General features: G+C 46.8%; 1 protein-coding gene across 14 annotated transcripts in view; it reads left to right on the top strand.

The window, feature by feature from the left end:
• The window catches only part of SYNDIG1 (synapse differentiation inducing 1), a 181,383-nt gene that overhangs the window by 103,570 nt on the left and 60,329 nt on the right, over positions 1 to 17,484 (top strand). For 13 of the 14 annotated variants that reach the window (XR_006703367.1, XM_045445517.1, XM_045445508.1 and 10 more), the window contains one exon: positions 8,593 to 8,730. The exons of the other annotated variant lie outside the window; for it this stretch is intronic. Coding sequence is in view for 12 of the 13 variants with exons in the window: in XM_045445517.1 (XP_045301473.1) it covers positions 8,593 to 8,730 (138 nt within the window). In the remaining variant the exon portion in view is untranslated. The remainder of the gene's footprint in view (positions 1 to 8,592; positions 8,731 to 17,484) is intronic. 14 annotated transcript variants of the gene reach the window in all.

A 17,484-nucleotide genomic window follows, 5' to 3' on the forward strand; every position in this document is an offset into this window, starting at 1 on the left:
TGGGATTGAGCCCCACGTCAGGCTCCGTGCTGACAGTGCAGAGCCTGCTTGGGATTTTCTCTCCCTCTCTCTCTGCTCCTCCCCAGCTTGTTCTAAATAAATAAATAAATAAATAAATAAATAAATAAATAAATAAAACATTTAAAAACATAATATAAATACCCATATCTAGTTAGAAAACAAGCACTTAAATTAATACAGGCATATGGAATAGCCCTGTAGTGTGCTCATGTGTTACCATCACAACCCACTTTCATAAGCAGTGATAAACCAGGAGTGACCCCCAGACATAAATCTTAATGAACCTTGCTTCATTTGCTCCTGCTTCCAGAACATTACAGGTCCTAAGGCTACAACCACCCCTAGATGATAATTAGACAGTTCTCAGATAAGAGATGATTTTGCACTTTGTCCATTACAAGTAACCAGCAGCAGAAGTTTCTGTCTTGAGAGCTTCTCTGTGTGAAGGAAGGCCTGTCTCCCCAGAATGCTGCAGACCTGGCCCTGAAAACCTTGTTTTGTGTGTTCCCAGCCTCATCAGGTCAACCTCCACTGAGTTTGCTTTCTGAAGGTAATGAATGCAGGATGCAGCCTGGCAGGGGCTCCTCCTAAAGCCCTCCTGGAACCTGATGTGTAGAAGCTTAGCCTTTTTAAAAGGAAATTAAAGTGGGGTTCCTGGGCGGCTCAGTTGGTTAAGTGTCTGACTTCAGCTCAGGTCATGGTGTCACAGTTCATGGGTTTGAACCCACTTCTGATCCTCTGTCCCCCTCTCTCTCTGCCCCTCACCTCTCTTTTTCTCTCAAAAGTAAACATTTAAATAATAATAAAAATAGATAAATAAAAGGAAATTAAAGTCACAGATTAATCAAATCTATTGATTATGGGAATGTAGCCTTCATGGGACTATACTAGGAACTAAGACAGGAAGCCCCCACCACAAAGGAAAAAACAAACTTGGAAGCAATAGAAAGAAGAACACGGCTACTGGAGGTGACCCACCAAGCAGTGTCTGTTTGGTTTCCACTATCCCATGTTTGTACACCATGTTGGTCTATTCCATACAGTCTCCTTGCAAATAATCTCCTCACATATTAACTCACTCACTCATCCACTCGATCCCCAGAATCAAGCTGGGAGCTTCCCAAAGAGAAGGGCGAGGTGCGAAATGAGTACTGAGGCATGGTTGGCCCAGTGTTGCATGCGCCTGTTTATACAGATTGGGGACTGGGTCTCATTCATTCTGGAAAACACAAGATGCTTATGTGGTATTTGATATCCCTTCTGAGTTAACTTTATTTTCCCCCATCTTTGGAAAATTTTCATATTTTTATGCTCTTAATTGGATTTTGTCTTCTAAAAATACCTCCCTCCTCAAGGAATATAAAATCATTTAGGGAATATTATGCCAGATATTACCAGGAGGCAAAAAAAAAATATTTCTGAGTGATGCATTAACTCTCTCATTTTCAACCTTTCTTTGTTCCTTTCTTTTTTTCTTTCTCTCTCCCTTTCTTCCTCTCCTTCCTCCCTTTCTTTCTTCCTCTCTTTTTTCTTTCTTTCTTTTTTCTCTTTCTTTCTTTCTTTCTTTCTTTCTTCTTTCACTGAGTGTCATTTGTTTTACCAAAGTTTGCCTGGGAACCCAACACGCACACAGAAAACAGTGGAGCTGTTTATGCATAGGCAGGGGGTTTGGGTCTGAGGGCTTCCACCCTTCCCCTGCCCTTCAGGAGGCCCCTGGCACACTGCATGAACTGCAGCATGGAAACACGCCCTCTCCCAATTAAGTGAAAATGATGCAACCTGCATTGTCATGCAAACTGTGATGTTCCTCCAAAGAATAAATGCATAGGTTGTCATTATTGGCGGAAAATTGAACATGTTGTGAAAAATACATATATATTAGGAAACCTTGTGTTTCTATTCATTGAACTGCCTGACCAATGGGGAGTTAATTAACAGAAAAAACAGAATTCCCAGGTTTTAGGAACTAGAGAGTGAAATGCATGTGATACTTTACTGACATTGCACATAGTTTCATTGTCTGATGATGATGCAGGGCATGAGTTTGGGAGCGATGGCTATTGAGAGTTGCTGAGGGGAAATCTGGTCATACCTGCTTTGGGCTGTCTTCACTTGGGACACTAGGGAGCATGTGCTCCAAGCATCCCATACTTGAAAGAGATTAGGGCAAAGGCCAAGGCTCTGGCTTCATAATCTGTTTTGCTCCTTGTCTGGTCTGATTCCCAAATTCTGAAGTCACAAATTCCTTGGCCCTCACCGAGCACCAGGAAGGGGTGACATACATGAACTTGGGATTCTTTCTGGGATTGTCTCTACTCCTGTGAGGAAGAATACAATTGCTCCCATCCTAAGACCATGCCAGATGCTGCTGCTCTCCCTTAATAGTGCCCCAGGCTCCTGACACTCTAACCCTCTCACCCCCTCCCTTCCCATCCCCCTTCCACTCCTCCTACACAGGCTTTTGAGGAAACCCCCAAACAGTGGAGTCCCTTCCACAATCTCCACCTGGGCCATCCAAATATACCAACATTGTCCACAAACAAGCTCTTTCAAAGTGTCCCAAAGAGGCAGTTTCAGTGTTCAAGTAGATTTTGTTGGTTTTTTTCTTGCCCCCATTGCACTGATATAGCAAATAATCTCTGTCTACAAGACAATTACTACCTAGTAGGAGAAACTAAATTGCATGCCCAAAATAATAATTTAGGACAAAGTGTGTTTAGATACTAACATATTCTGTGTTACTGATCTGATTCCAGGTGTCTATATACCTTGTCATCTGTAAGCTATGTGTGCATTACACAGAATGAGTACTCAGCATGCATCTGTCGTTTTTATGTAATCTGATGTCAATACAGGAGAGGCCAGTGGACCTCAATGTGTCAGGGAAAGCCTGGTTCAGAGATGAGTTGACTGAATGATGAAGGGATTAGGGTCTTCCACAGACAAGTTGGCCATGGAAAAACCCTTAAATGGACACAGGTGGATCCCTGAGACCCACCTGATAGTGCAGGTGAGGGCAGGTGGTCCCAGTTCTGGCCCTGCAAGGACTTCAGGAGTTAAAACCTAGCATTGACCTTGCCAACATAGCTCACTAGGAGCTATTTCCTCCTTTAGAAGTAGAAGCTTTGTTGGATATTGACTTTTCTGGGGTATCAAAGGCACTCATCCACACTTCACTCCTCTCATGTAGGCAGGGGATCTCACAATCCAGGCTAGCTACAAGACCATAGAACGTTGGATGTGCCTCTTACAGACACATGGAGGTTGAGGGAGCTGTGTCCCTCTGCCTACATCCTCATAGTGGCTTATCCTTATCATCAGCTGTCCTAAGACAGCCTTGAACCTGACCGTGTCATCATTCTCCCCCACCTTCCCTGTGGTTTCACCTAAATGGATGGTTAAGATGTGCATTCTGGAGGGCATAGGGAAGGCACTTCCAGTGGAGAAGGAGAGGAAACAAGGTAGAGCAAATCCCCTGGTTACTCGAGTGGACTCTGGGCAAACTCTGGGAGTTTTGCTGCTTCAGCTGGTACTGTCCATGTTGGCTTCATGTACATGTGAATTCTTTCTTTCAGCACATATGCTTTGGGTGCCTACTATGTGCAAGACACTGTTCTGGGCACTTAGGGTGCAGCTGTGACCAAAACATGCAAAATTGTCTGCCTTCTTAGTGCTTAGAGGAAGAGAGACAGTAAACAAACTAGTGCCACCTGTAGTGCAAAGGAGCCAGGTAAGGGGATAGTAATGGGGGACAGCAGTGACAGCCTTATGGGGTATCTGGGAAAGGCTATAATGACAAGTGACATTTGAGAAAAGCCCCAGATGAAGTTGGGAAGCCAGTCATATGTGTCTCTGGGGTAGAGAATTCTAGGCTGAGAGAACAGCAAGTGCAAAACCCTGAGGCATCTTGCAGGAATATCAGAGTGTTGCCTGTGGGTGGAGGACAATGAAGTCAAACTTAATAGGGGTCAGATCCTAGAAGACAGTGTTGTCCAATAGAACTTCCTGAGATACTGCAAATATCTACATCTGTGCTCAATGTGATAGGCATTAACTACCTGTGGCAGCCGAATACTTGGAATGTGGTAGTTTGGCTGAGGAACTAATTGTTGGGTGTGTTTGATTTTAGGTAATTCAAGTTTAAATAGATCCATGTGGCTACGGCTGCCATGCTAGTCAACACAGAGGAGTGTCATGGGCTGCTCTGAGGGCTCTGGTCTTGACCCTCAGTGAGATAAAGCCGAGGGACCAGTGGCAAGGTCAGGTCTGACCTGTGTCTCAGTGAGTGAGCTCAGGTGTTGTGTTGAGCTCCAGTCCTGATCCAGCAGCTGCTCTTCAGGCTACAGGCCCATGTTATGTGATTTCTCTGTACCTAGTCGCATTGAAACCATAGTCCACAGGGTTCTAAGTGAGGATGAAGGAATGGTGGAAGCCCCCGCACCTGTTAGCACATCTGCACCTTGATAATGTTCATTGTTAAATGAACTTAGTATAGAAAAATGCTAAAACCCAGAAATGCAGAGAGAAAAAAAAATAACCAATATCCTGGCCATCCAGAAGCACATTCTGACATCCTGGAGGGATATGACTTATTCCACTTTCTACTCTAGTTTTTCACCTAAGTTTTTATAAACATCTTTCTAAGGAAATAAACATTTATATTATCATTTTCCATGATTATATAGATTTCTTTTTTTCTCCTTTTGAAATCTTTTTTCCATGATTATATAGAATTATACGTAGAATTATTTTGTAATTTTGGTGTTTTTAAACAGTGCTGTCAGGAACACTCTAGAACCAACCCCCTATATACCTGGAAAGTAAGCCTCCATGGGGAACCCTGCATTCAAGCCGCCCAAGGCCTGCTGCTGTACCATCCTGCTCAATGCACCTACACTCTCTCCTTGGGGCCACGTGGAGCCGCACTGCAGATGAGCAAGCTATACCTAGGGGTGGGGGAGGGGAGGCAGTGTGAGACCCAGAGGGGGTGGGCAGGGGATGTGGGAGGCCTTGAGTGACACCAAGTGGCATGGCTGAGCCCAGCTTTGCATCCCTAAGATGGCATCCTCACAGCCCAGACTCACATAGCTGAGTGAATCGTTATGTGCAAAACACTGGGCATTGTGCCTGGCATTATGATTGTTTTATTGAAGTATCCTAAGGAAAAAACAAACAAGGGGACTTCTGAGTGGAGGTGGTAGAAATGGGCAGAGAATGGGTCCTTTGTGTGGGGCACCAGTGGGCCAGCAAGGCACAGCAGAGGGACCAAGCAGCCCCTTCCTCTGCCCACCCAGCATTGGCTGCCTCAGAAGGAGCGTCTGCAGGAATTGTAAGTCCCCTTGGAATGCTTTTAGTCTGCCTTGCAATTCTCCAATCTGATGACCCATGAAAAGGATTTTTAGAAGCAGCTGCTGTGCATGATGAATTTCTTGGTACTGGTGGTTGTGTGTTTTCCCTATTTGGTTTATTGGTATCTATGCAGCCTTGCCCAGGCTGGACTCATCTCCTCTCCTCTCCTCCCTGTTTAATGGCAAGATGTCCACGGCTGCTTATACCCACAGAACAGCCGCCGGTGGAAGACAGAACATAAAATGAACTGGGCTGTTTTTGTCTGCCCTGTAATTTGTCTGAATCTTTAAAATCTATTTTGATCAAAATTGACTAATTACTTTGGTACCGTGTAGCCACAACTTTGCAATTTACAGAGTGTGGTTCCCTTATGCTTCTAAATAAAAGTCTGTGAAGATTTTGGGGAGTGCCCTGAAATTTAAATCTTTGCTTCATGGGGATAGCAGTGTAATTCTAAGCAGGTTCCAAAAATAGAAGCCAGAGCTCAGCGTACCTGTGTGGTCTGCAGCAACAATTCACATGCTCTGGCAACGTGATTGAGAGGCTCTTACTGGCCACTACTGCCACTGGCCATCCCACTGCTGCCATCAAACATATCAGTCCAGAAGCAGTCATTGTAATCACTGGGGCAGGCGAGGCAGAAAAGACATCTCACATTTGAGCAAGAAGCAAATTTAGCCAAAATGGGGTTTGCTTTGAGCCAAGTGGTTACTGCCCAGCACAGTTTACAGTATAGAGTTCTGGAAGGAGTGGCCACTGACTGGGCAGTTCTGTGATTTGGCAAGGCTTTTAGCTCTCAGAGCCCAGCTTTGTCCTTCATAAAATAAAAAGAACAACAACAAAAATAGTAACAACACTTATTTCCAGAGTTGCTGTGAGAATCCAGAGTGCAGGTATATAAAACTCTTAGTAAAATAAAACAAACAAGAAGTCCCACAAAATCCAAAAAACTAAAATACTCATAGACAAAGTTGTTGGTTGTGTGCAAGCATATCCACCTGCAGCACGCTGACTCATTGGTGTGAAGATTATTAGCTCAGGGTCTGGGTTGAGGGCTGGAAGAAGTGGCTGTCCTTTTATCCCTGGTCCTCTACCTCTCTCAGGGGCTCTCTGCTCACGAGTTGCCCTGGGATTGTCACTGTAGGTGCCTCCCTTCCCAGAGATTACCAGCATCTCATTCAGAGGCCCATTCATGGTATGGCTCAGCCACATACACAGTGCTGACAGCCAACTCCTGTTTCCAGAGTGAAGGTCTGGAGGCCAAGCATTGTCTGGAGATGCACAGCTGTGAAGACACTCAGGCTCTGCCTAAAACATTTCACATCCTTCATTCAGATCAAAGATATCGGCATCCCAGCAGGTACATCTCTCCCTGGCTAGCCCTCTGGGCCCAGGTCTCACCCATGAATTGTGCATTCCTGGGGCTGCTCAGTGCCCTCCCCAGACAGACATAAGGACAGTGATTTTCATTTCCCGTCATTGTTTAGGAGACCACATGGAAAGCAGTGCTGCAGAGTGAAAAGAATAGAATTTCACAGACAGGGCTCTATGGAGGAGAAACCATTGCCCCAGTGGCAGGTGACTCCCCAGGGCAGAGAGCCTGCCTAGTGGAAAGGAGCCAGCCCTCTGTGAGAAGTGATGCCTTCCAGTCTTTGACCCGCCGGGGTGTGTAGGTGTGTGCGCATGTGTGAGAGTGTGTCTACACCCACTGTCTAGCTCATCACCCACTTCAGTCACAGGCCCTCTGGAGAAGGTCCTTGTTTGTGATTTGAATGAGATCATCAGAATTTGCCTGTTCTTCTTCAACTACATATAAACAGAGTCCTAACGGGAAGTTTCTATTAGTTCCCTGCAGCTCCTCATCTGTCTGCACGCTGACTAGAGGCTCTGATTGGCAGTGATATGTGCATTTAGTTAACCAAGAGAAGGACCATGGTCCCACATGGGCTTTGTGTGTGCATGCGAATGTCAGGGGAGGCACATGGGGGCACTGCTGGAGGTGGACCGGGCAGCGATGCCAGCAGCACAGCACTCACATGGGGTATCCACCGGAGTGTTTGGTGCCTCAGGTCACTGCCTGCCCCTAAAGCCACCTGAGGAAGCAGACAGCATGGCTGCATTGAGCACTGAATGTCTCCAGCCTGCATCCAGAGGCTGCATGTTTAACAACCTCTGTCTCCGGCAAAGAGAGTGAGGAAGCTAATGACCCTCTTTCAGAAAGAAATGCTCCATTTCTTTTTTAGGAAACAAAATCTGGAGTAAATGAGATTTTATCTTTGCATAAAATAAGCAGTTAGAGAGGCTGGCCTTGGATTTTGGATGAGTCAGCGTGAGTGTGCTATGTTTTGATGAGGAGAGAAAATTCATGATGGGGGCCCAGCAAATGGAATAACCAATTAGGCAAAAAGTATCCTCTAGTCATAACATCTAGACCTGGAGGTGCTGGCAGGACAGCAGGCATTTAGTGCGTGGAGCTAGTAGTGAGATTTTCTGCAGGGAGGTTTGGTCCATGGCTGTCATTGCTTAGGGAGGAATGGAGTCTTCCACGGATTTTTACAAAGCCCTGTGCCAGTCCCTGACCGCCTACCTCAGGCTCCCTAGGAGGCTCTGGCAGGCCTGTGCTGAGCTCACAGGCCCACTAAGTGGGCTCATCACAGAGAAGCTTCCAAACAAAGCAGCCATCAGCTCCTCTGGAGACAGCACTTTCACCCGGGGTTGACACCAGGCCCAGCAGTGTCCTAACTCAGATCAAAGTCTAGGGAAATGAAGGGGGCTCGGAGATGGTGTCCCCTTGCCCAACACCAGCCCTCCTTGTCCTATAAACCTGTTTGAAGTCTTAGAATAAAGAGAGGAGTCCCATCCTTGTGTGGCCTTCTGAGAGTGCCTGTCCCATCCTCGCATAGATTAAAACTTTATCCCCACTGTGTGTCACTAGGTCCCAAAGATCTGTGAAATAATGGGGTTCTGTAGGATTTGATCTTCAATGGAACAACTCAAGAGCCAAGTACTTAGTATTTTTTTCTTTTGTTCTTGATAAGGATCTCCTCAACTGGGGGCTTCCTTTCTTGGGGGAAGTCTACTTGTAGGCAATAACAACAGTGACCTTTCCAGAGGGGCTTTCTCCATTCCAGACTCAGCACCCATGTCTAGGGGCATCGTACAGTGACTCCACTAGTGATGCTCTCTTCTTCTGTACCATCCCTGTCCTCTTCTGTCTTGCAGAGTGACTACTCGAGTGACACAGAGAGTGAGGACAACTTCCTCATGATGCCCCCAAGGGACCACCTGGGCCTCAGCGTCTTCTCCATGCTCTGCTGCTTCTGGCCTTTGGGCATTGCAGCCTTCTACTTGTCCCACGAGGTAAGCCTGTCTCTGTCGGCCACATACACAGCCTACCCAGGTCACTGAGGAGAGCCCGAGAAGCCTATTCAGCTCTTGCTATCTGAGGGGCCTGCAGTTTATAGTTGGAGGACAGGCCCATGAGGGAGGTCATGGGCCTCACCTCAGGCTGCTGGGACTGGTGAGTGCTGGAGTCTTCTGTTGCTTTTTACAAATCTGGGACCGAAGCTGCCTGTGAGCGGGCGCCTGGGTTGTGCCAGCAGGACCGACCCAGTGCTGAGAGACGCTGTGCCCAGGGCAAGGACAGCAGGTGAGGAGTGGTTCTGTCTGTGACAGGCTCATTCATATAAAACAGGTTTTAGTGTCTGCCGCCTGTACTTCAGTACTCCTCAGCTGAAGTTCGGTGAGAGGAATGGCCCATCACAGGGTGAATCACGCCCTCCCTCCTCCAGTGTGAAGGTTTCTGGAGGCATTGGTTCCCAGGTCTTTTTCATGCAAAGCATTTGCCCTGTTGTGCCTTCATGGAAGCCAGGCTTTGGAAGATGTTCTCTAGCAAATGAAAACTATTCATGCAGAAACAGTTTCCGTTCCCATTTTTATTAATCAAATTGACACACACCTGCCAGTTACAGTGTGTTTCAGTGTTACCACACCCAAAACCTCAGCCCAGCCCAACCAGAGGAAGACAAGGTGGCTCCCTAGGTTGGCAAGGTGGAGAGCGTGGTGCCCACACTCATGTGTGTCCTCTCTGGGTGCACAGCGCTCAGGGCTTCCTCTCCAGCATCCAGGGTTCTGGAGCTCAGGCTGAAAACAGCAGATTCAGGTAGGCTTGGTGTCTGAAACATTTATTTCTCCTGGCTTGAAAACAGGTGTCCTGGCTGACCCCAGCATGGCCTCTCACTGCTTCTTACTGGTTTCTGTGTTGATCTCATTTTGTTTGGGGAGAGAAGAGTCCCTTGATACATTGTCCTTTCTCCCTTCCCCCTTTCATGACATCACAGAGGAACAGGGGAGAGCAGTGGACCAGCTAATAATGCTGGAGCCCCTGAAAGCAGGTGCTTCTTAGCAGGAACTCTCAAGAGGCCCTTCCAGGCAGGGATGAGGCAGAGCCCTGCTCAGTCAGCACTGCTCTGCTGTCCTGGTTCTAAAGGATAATGGGGCAGTGGGGGGTATGTTGGCAGCCAGTCCTGCACTGCTGCAGTTGGGCTAAGTGGCTGTTCCATATTGTTCCAGCTTGGCCTGGAAGGTCTGTCTGAGCTTCACTTTTGTGAGTTTATCCCACAAATGCCAAAGACCCCCTTTTCTGGGGGAACAAGCATGGGACAGGAAGCAAGACTCCAGGTCTGACAGAGGTCAGCCTGGCTATGGGGCAGAGTCAGGCCTAGGTATACCCAGACCCCAGGAAGGGGACATGGGCACTACATGGGCTAAGGACACACAGTGGGACCTGGAGAAAAGCATGTGGACAGATGCCCTCTGTGTGTAGAACATAGAGCCTGCCTGCTCCTGTGTAAACTGCACTCTGAACCTGGGTTAGCATGCTACAAATAGACCATGATAGTTTCACTAAGAAAAGGAAGGTCAGGAGGGCAGAGCAAAGAGAAACAGCTTCTCACACATCACAGGCCATTCAGATTTTCCCTTAAGCTCAACTTAAGCCCTCCCCCCATATCCCAGTCCTGCTACCTGCAGTGGTGAGGCAGGGTGGGTCACTCCCAGTCTCCTGGGTCAACCCTGCCAAGAAAGCCCTTTACCTACCCTGGCTGGGAGGTGGGGGGAGTACTCAGAGCTATATTTTGGTTGCCAAATTTTAGATGGGGACAGATGTGTTCAAAGGGACAATATCCAACATTGACATGAACATGTAGGCAGGGTGCTAGATGAAATGAGCACCGAGTAAATGGCTGGGCACAGGGAAAGGAGGGAGAGGCTGCCCCTGTCTTGGCTGCTCCACATCCTGGGTGAGGCCCCCATCTCTGGAGCAGGGCAAGCTGTGCACAGCACCTTTGTCTGAAAAACCGAGGCCACAGTTGCCAAGGCTAGCATTGAGATCCTTTCTTGGAGAGTAATTTTATTCTCCACACCTTAAGAACCTCTTACTTGGGCCTGATGCATCAGACGTTTAATACCTTCGGTGGTAAAGACGATTCTGAGTATTTGTTTAATAGTGAATGTGAAATATAGTGTCTATGGAGGCCTCTGCTCACACTGCTCTGAGGTGAAGAGCAGACATTGTTGAGGAGTTTAGGGGTTTCCTGCAGCACTGGAATTAGAAGAGGGTTTCCAGGGGATCCCGGGCTCTCAGTCCCCCTTTTCATTATGCTGTGAGCATGGATTTCCTTCAGGGGAACCCCAACAGAGAAGAGGTGCCACATTTCATAGAAAACTCTGCAGGTGAGTGCCCTTCACAAGGCCTGTGTCCAGATCCTTCTCCCTGGGCTGAGACCCATCCCCACAAAGCTCACTGCTTATAGCCCACAGCTGTGGCACTTTGGGGCTTTCCTGCAGACCTGGGAGACAACCAGCCTGGGCACACAGCACTCCAGTCCAGCCATCAGGCTGCCGGGCATTCTGTTTGTGTCTCTTTGGCCCAATTGCAGACACAAAGTCTGCAGCAGGTATTGGAGGGGAGCTGCCAAGGGGAGAGCAGTAGAACAGACACACTCCGAGAGTCATTACACTAAATTAAATCAGTGTTTTCCTGGGCAAGGCCAGCTGGGAGCTCTCCCTGGGGCACTGGAGACAGGAGAGCCCAGAGCCGGTTTCTGCAGGGTCCTTTGTTGGTGGCCATAGGCATCTCCTGCTGCCCTCAGGGGCTGGGGGGCTGGGATGGTGATGTCAGAGTGGAGCAAACAGCCTATCTATGAAGCCAGGTGACCTCTAGGTTCCAAACGCTGGTTCACAAGGAAATCTTTGACATCTAAGTGTGACTTAGGGTATTTTTTTTTCTTTTTATCATAGATCATACCTCAGCATAGTCACTGACAATTAGATGATGTCTGTACATTGTCAAAATATCCACTCAATGGACTACTCAGTAACATGTGAGTCCATTCCAGGAAAACACAACAAAGCAAATCTCAGTGGTTAGATGACATAGAGCAGTGGGGAGGAGAATTAATAGGATCCCTGGACTTAAAAAACCCAGTTTATTTTTTTTTTCTGCCTTATTCCGGCTGGGTCCAGGTCAGCAGGCAACTTTGCCAGGCCTGTTTCCTGATCCATAAAACAGTATTGAAATAACCTACAGCATGCAGCTAGCTGAGTCAGCGAAGTGAAGTTAGAGAGAAAGTCCCCAGAAGGTTCCTGCAAAGAAGCAGGTGCTGATCATGCTCTACTGGAAATCCCACTTGTCTGTATACATGTGGGTCTCTAGGTGAAGGGATACCTGGAAGGAGACAGGATATTTTCTCTAACAGTTTTTATAATTAAAAAGGTGTTAATTAAGTACCAGTAACAATAGTACTGAAAGTGTTAGTAAAGCAGGTGACATCTGCTGAGCACCTATTAAGTCCTATGTTAAATACTGCGCACCTGGCTGCTTGGGCGTGGTCCTGACCAGCAGCATCAACAAACCCAGAGCTGTCAAAAATGCACACTGTCTGGCCCCAGCACAGACCTGCTTGATCAGAGCATCTGGGGGTAGAGCCCATGAATCTGCATTTGAACATAGGAAGACTGTGAGACAGCAGTACCATCATATGGTACCCACTCTGTGGGTCGTAAAACCGGGGTCCAGTGAAGTCAGATGGTGTCCTAAGGCCAAAGGTGGATGACAGTGAGCTGGGATTACAAGAATGGCCTGGCTTGGAGCCACCTTTGGAAGAGGCAGCTGGTGGGGCCTGATCAGGAAGGAGGGCTCGATGTGGAGGCCAGTGGGGGGATGAGCATGGCATTCATCACAACCTTATTTTACTCCAGCAACATTAATTGTTTGATCCAGCTCCCAATGCAAGCAGATTTTGTAAACCAGTTTATAGAGGGGAAAGTGTTGTATGCAATTTTGGCAGATTCGTCTAGGAACTAATGCTTCTCAATGATGTGGAGGATGGAAATGAATCCATAATTTGCCAAGTGACTTCTGTGAGCTACTTATTGCACACACTTTTTCTTATTTAACCTTTTCAATGAGTCTGAAAGGTGGACAGTTATTATCCTCACTTTGTGGATGACAAAACTGAAGTTTCAATGGATTAAATGACAGAAATCAGAGAGGTAGCAAATATGGGTACATGATGCAAATATCAGTATTTCTAACCCTTAAAATGCAATCTTCTACAACATAATATTGACTTTTACCTGTTAGCAGACAAAATTAGAAGCACAGGACTTGCTTCTAAATCCACCATCCCTGACCCCACTTATAGCAGGGTAAAGTGAGAAAGACACATCCACTCTAGTGGACCCTGAGTGCCTCACTCAGTCCCATGGGGCAGGTGCTAACGAGGCAGAGGCTGGGGACCCTCCCCAAGGAGTCCTTGGATCTGGGCTCAAGTGCTGGGCAGGCCGGAGGTTTGTATGTGCTGTGTCTGCTGCAAATGTCTCCTGAATTCGAGTATTTATTATATCTTGATTTCATTTCATTTCATAAAATGTTTCTTTCTTTTACTAACTGAAATATCATAACAGTAATTAAATGAAAAATGGGTATTAAGAATAAGATTATGAATCTTATGAATAGCACCAGCAAAGGGAATTGGACAAATTAGGGGGAGGAAAGAGGAATCTCTTTATAGTATAAAACCAAGAAGAATGAGAGTCCAACCTGGCATATGATAGTGCCCTTAAAATCCAGTCATTCATCTGACATTTATTGAGCTCCTACTATGTGCCAGGCCATCCTCTGGGTGCAGGGATATAGCAGTAACCAAAACAGAACTCCAGCTTCACAGAACTGACATTCTCATGATGAGAAGCAAAGAACATACAAAAGTAAACTTATAGCATATCCAATAGTGTTATGTTATAAAAGAGAAAAATTAAGTTGGAAATGGATATGGGCATACGTTTATAATTAGGGTGGCCATGGAAGGACTTGCTGAGGGGGTGACATTTAATAATGAAACTACAGGCTGATCCATGAGGATCACTTGAGGAAGAGCTTCTGGGCAGAGGGACAGCCAGTGCAAAGGCCCTGAGTGAGGAACATGCCTGGTACATACAGGGAATGATTTGGAAGCCAGTGTGGCTGCAGCAGGTGACCTTTGATTGTGGAAGAGTAAATAAGACAAGAGAGGGGTGAGGTGGGGCAGAGCCCACAGGGCCTTTTAGGTTGTAACAGTGACTTGGGCTTTTTCTTTGGGCTGAGAAGCCACTGGGATGTTTGAGCAGAGGAAAGACACCATCTGTCTACACTCTATCAGGGGAGCATGTGGAACATAAGGATAGGAGACACCATGTTGGAGTCTGGTATAACCATCCAGGAGTAGACCATCCAGTAGTGATCTGGACCACTGTCATGGTTGGGAATTTAGTGAGAGGTAGAGACACCAGGATGGCTTTTGGAAGAATGACCAACAGATTTCAGTTGTGGGTGTGAGACAGAGAGAAGGGAAGGAACTACTGGATGATGGGTTCCACTGGCTGGGGGGACATGCTGGCTGTGTGCCACAGGAGCAGATGGAACCAGACTTTGACCTGTCAGGTTTTCAGTGCCTGCTGGCATCCAAGTGGAGACACTAAGAAGGCAGCTTGTTGTGTGCTGCCTTCTGTGAATTTGGGATTCAAGAGAGAAGTCTGGGCTGGGGACGGGAATGGAGGATGAGGTCTAAACATTGAGGTCTCAGCAATGAGGAGGCTGGTGGCAGCACTGGCAAGAGCAGTTTCCAGAGTGCTGGAAGTGAAAGGCTATGTCTGTGGGCTCAAGACGGAACAGGAAAGAACAATCCCTGAGCTATGCTGCTGGGAACTAGAATGGCAGGCACTGTGCAGGGGGCATGGGAGGTGGTCATGGGTGCTGGGGATGTTCCATTTCTTGACCCAGGTGCTAGTTACACACTTGCCAGTATTCCCACAAAGGTAAAGCTCAGTAAGTGAAAACTGGTCATTTATTGAGCATTGTATTTAATGATTTGTGCACTTTTCTGTAGGTATATTTTAACCAAAAAAAATTTTTTTAAAGATTATGGGAAGAAAGCCATTGGATATGATGCATCAAGTTATCTTTTTTGAAGAAATTTGCTGTAAATAGAAAGAGAAAGGGGGAATAGTTAATAGGAGAGGTCATGTTAAGAAAAGTTATTCTAAGTGGAAGAAATCATAGCATATCTGTATGCTGAAGAACATGATCCAACAGAGAGGGGATATTGACTTGGCACTCGAGGGGAAGGGGTTGCTGGTGAAAGAGAATTTCTGGAGAGATGATCTTGAGTGGATAGGCAGAGTAAGTGGAAGCAGTTGTCTTTCTTCGAAAAAAATATTTATTTATTTTGAGAGAGACAGAGACAGCATGAGTAAGAGAGGGGCAGAGAGAGAAGGAGACAGAGAATACCAAGTAGGTTCTTCTGTGAGCACAGAGCCTGATGCAAGGCTTGAAGCCACAAAACTGTGAGATCATGACCTGAGCCAAAACCAAGAGTCGTACACTTAACCCACTGAGCCACCCAGTCACCCCGAAGCAGTTGTTGTCTTTAAGAGTTCCCTAGTTCATGCAGAGCCACAGGAGGCAGGTGGGGTGCATAGTCCTCATCTTAGGGCTCCAGGTTCCTGAGTTGCACAGGAAGCTCCTAAGGTAGCAGGGGTTGAAGTCCTAGAAGGAAGGAGGAGCTGAGGGCCAGGGAGAGCATGCAGGATTGTGGCCCCTGATGCCCCTGTGCATGTCTTGGCAGCAAGACCCTCTGCAGGGCTCCTCTGACTAATTCTTTGGGGCCCAGGCAGAAGGGATGCACCAGGACTGCCAACTTGCCTGAAGAAGACCACAAGCAAGGGATGCAGGGACTCAGTACATAGGCAAAGGAGTAGGTGTGAGGATGGGCTGCAGAATTTGGACAAAATAAGAAGGGAAGGAAGGATGCGAGGGCAGTGGGGGGTGGGCAGTGATAAGTGCCCTAGTACTACACATTTGCTATGCTCAGGCACTATGCCCTCACTCACTCCCTGTGCCTCTGAGGAGAGTCCTCCTGTCCCCATTTTCAGGTGATAAAATAGGCCCAGAGAAATCAAGTAGGTCACATCTCCAGGGGCAGAGCCAGGACCAGCCCCCAGCCCCTCACCCAACATCACTGTCCAGGTTGCTGCTCAGTAATTATGTACTTGATTACTGATTCCACCCAAATAGCACTCTGGGCCTTGCTTTAGACATTATGAATACTCATATAGGGGAAAATATCTAAGTCTTAGATCTTTTCCTCTTGTTTTCTCAGTGAAATAACAACCCTAATTATAGCTCCTGGGGATATGCCTGCCCTTCCCCCATCTGACTCCAGTAGGACTGGATAATATTAAATTATAGGAGAGAACCAAGCAGTCCTGAGTAATAATATATACTAAAGATACTTGTTCTTTTTCCTGAATTTGACTTTCTCTAGCAGAGTAGAAACATAAGTCAAGTACATTGCAGGCTGTCTTCTTCCCTCTGAATAAGTGGCTGTACAAATTCTGCAAAGGTGGAGGGAGACAATTATGGCATTTGGGGTGTGAAAACCTGTCACTCAGATAAGCCCTCGTAGAAGACATGGGGAACATCTTTACTGTCCAATGGGAATTAAATGCTTCCCTCCTGAATCTCCACCTTGGATGTTAACACTAATTGATTATGGCTTATTTGTAGGATTCTTGACAATGTTTTCACCCAATTTCCCAGAAAGAACCCAAACTTTTCTGTAGTCACTCAAGACATTGTGCCACTCAAAGAGAGTGAGGGAATGGTTTCCTTGGAGATTGCCAAATAATGCCATTTGCTGGATTTGCTGTTGTAGTTGGTTCTTGAGCCACCACATTATTGGTACTAAAAAGAACCAACCCATGGGGCCATTGGAACATTGGGCCATAGATGACTTTCCCCATCTTCCTATGTATTGATATGGAAAGAACAAACTGATCTGCTCTTAGAAAAATGTGATATTTGTAAGATGATTTGAAAATAGGGAGCAGGAAACTGTTAGGGACTTCTGCTCATTACCTAGACTTTTGATGTCTTGCAGCTGAAATAACTCGTGTGTGTGTGTGTGTGTGTGTGTGTGTGTGTGTGTGTGTTTATTTTTCTAAGAGCAACTTGGAGAGATGACTAAATGTGAAGAAATCTTTTTCCTTGCAACATTGCTTCTTCACAGCACCCACATATGTGTTTTTCTACATGAGGTTTCTGAGTCCTTGCCCTTCCCCCAAGGCACCCTCAGATGTCAATGACCATCAACTGGACACCTTCACATTTATGTGGTTAGTCTGTGTGCCAACCACAGGGGTGTCACTCACTGCCCACAGGTGTTGTGACTTGTGCAAGAGGCAAAGGAGCATCTGACTTTGAGCATCTGCTATTCTTGTTGCTGAGGTGCAGAGCTTCCTGGCACCACAGAGAGGTACATGCAGTGTCTGGGGGTGCTGAGGCAATGGGATTATTTCCTCCATGGGGGATCAGGGAAGAGATGGACCCTAAATTTCCTCCTCCTTCCTTCCTTACTCCCAGCCTACCACTCAAATCCTTCTCATGGTCTTCCACAATGCATTCAGAGGAGCTGTCTTGGCAGCACTGCTCAGGAGACAGATGATGGATATCCACTGTGCATTTGTCTGCAGCTAAAAGTGCAAGCTAAGAAGGAAGAAATAGTGTGAGAACAA

This window comes from Leopardus geoffroyi, chromosome A3 (assembly GCF_018350155.1).
Source record: "Leopardus geoffroyi isolate Oge1 chromosome A3, O.geoffroyi_Oge1_pat1.0, whole genome shotgun sequence".
NCBI lineage: Eukaryota > Metazoa > Chordata > Mammalia > Carnivora > Felidae > Leopardus > Leopardus geoffroyi.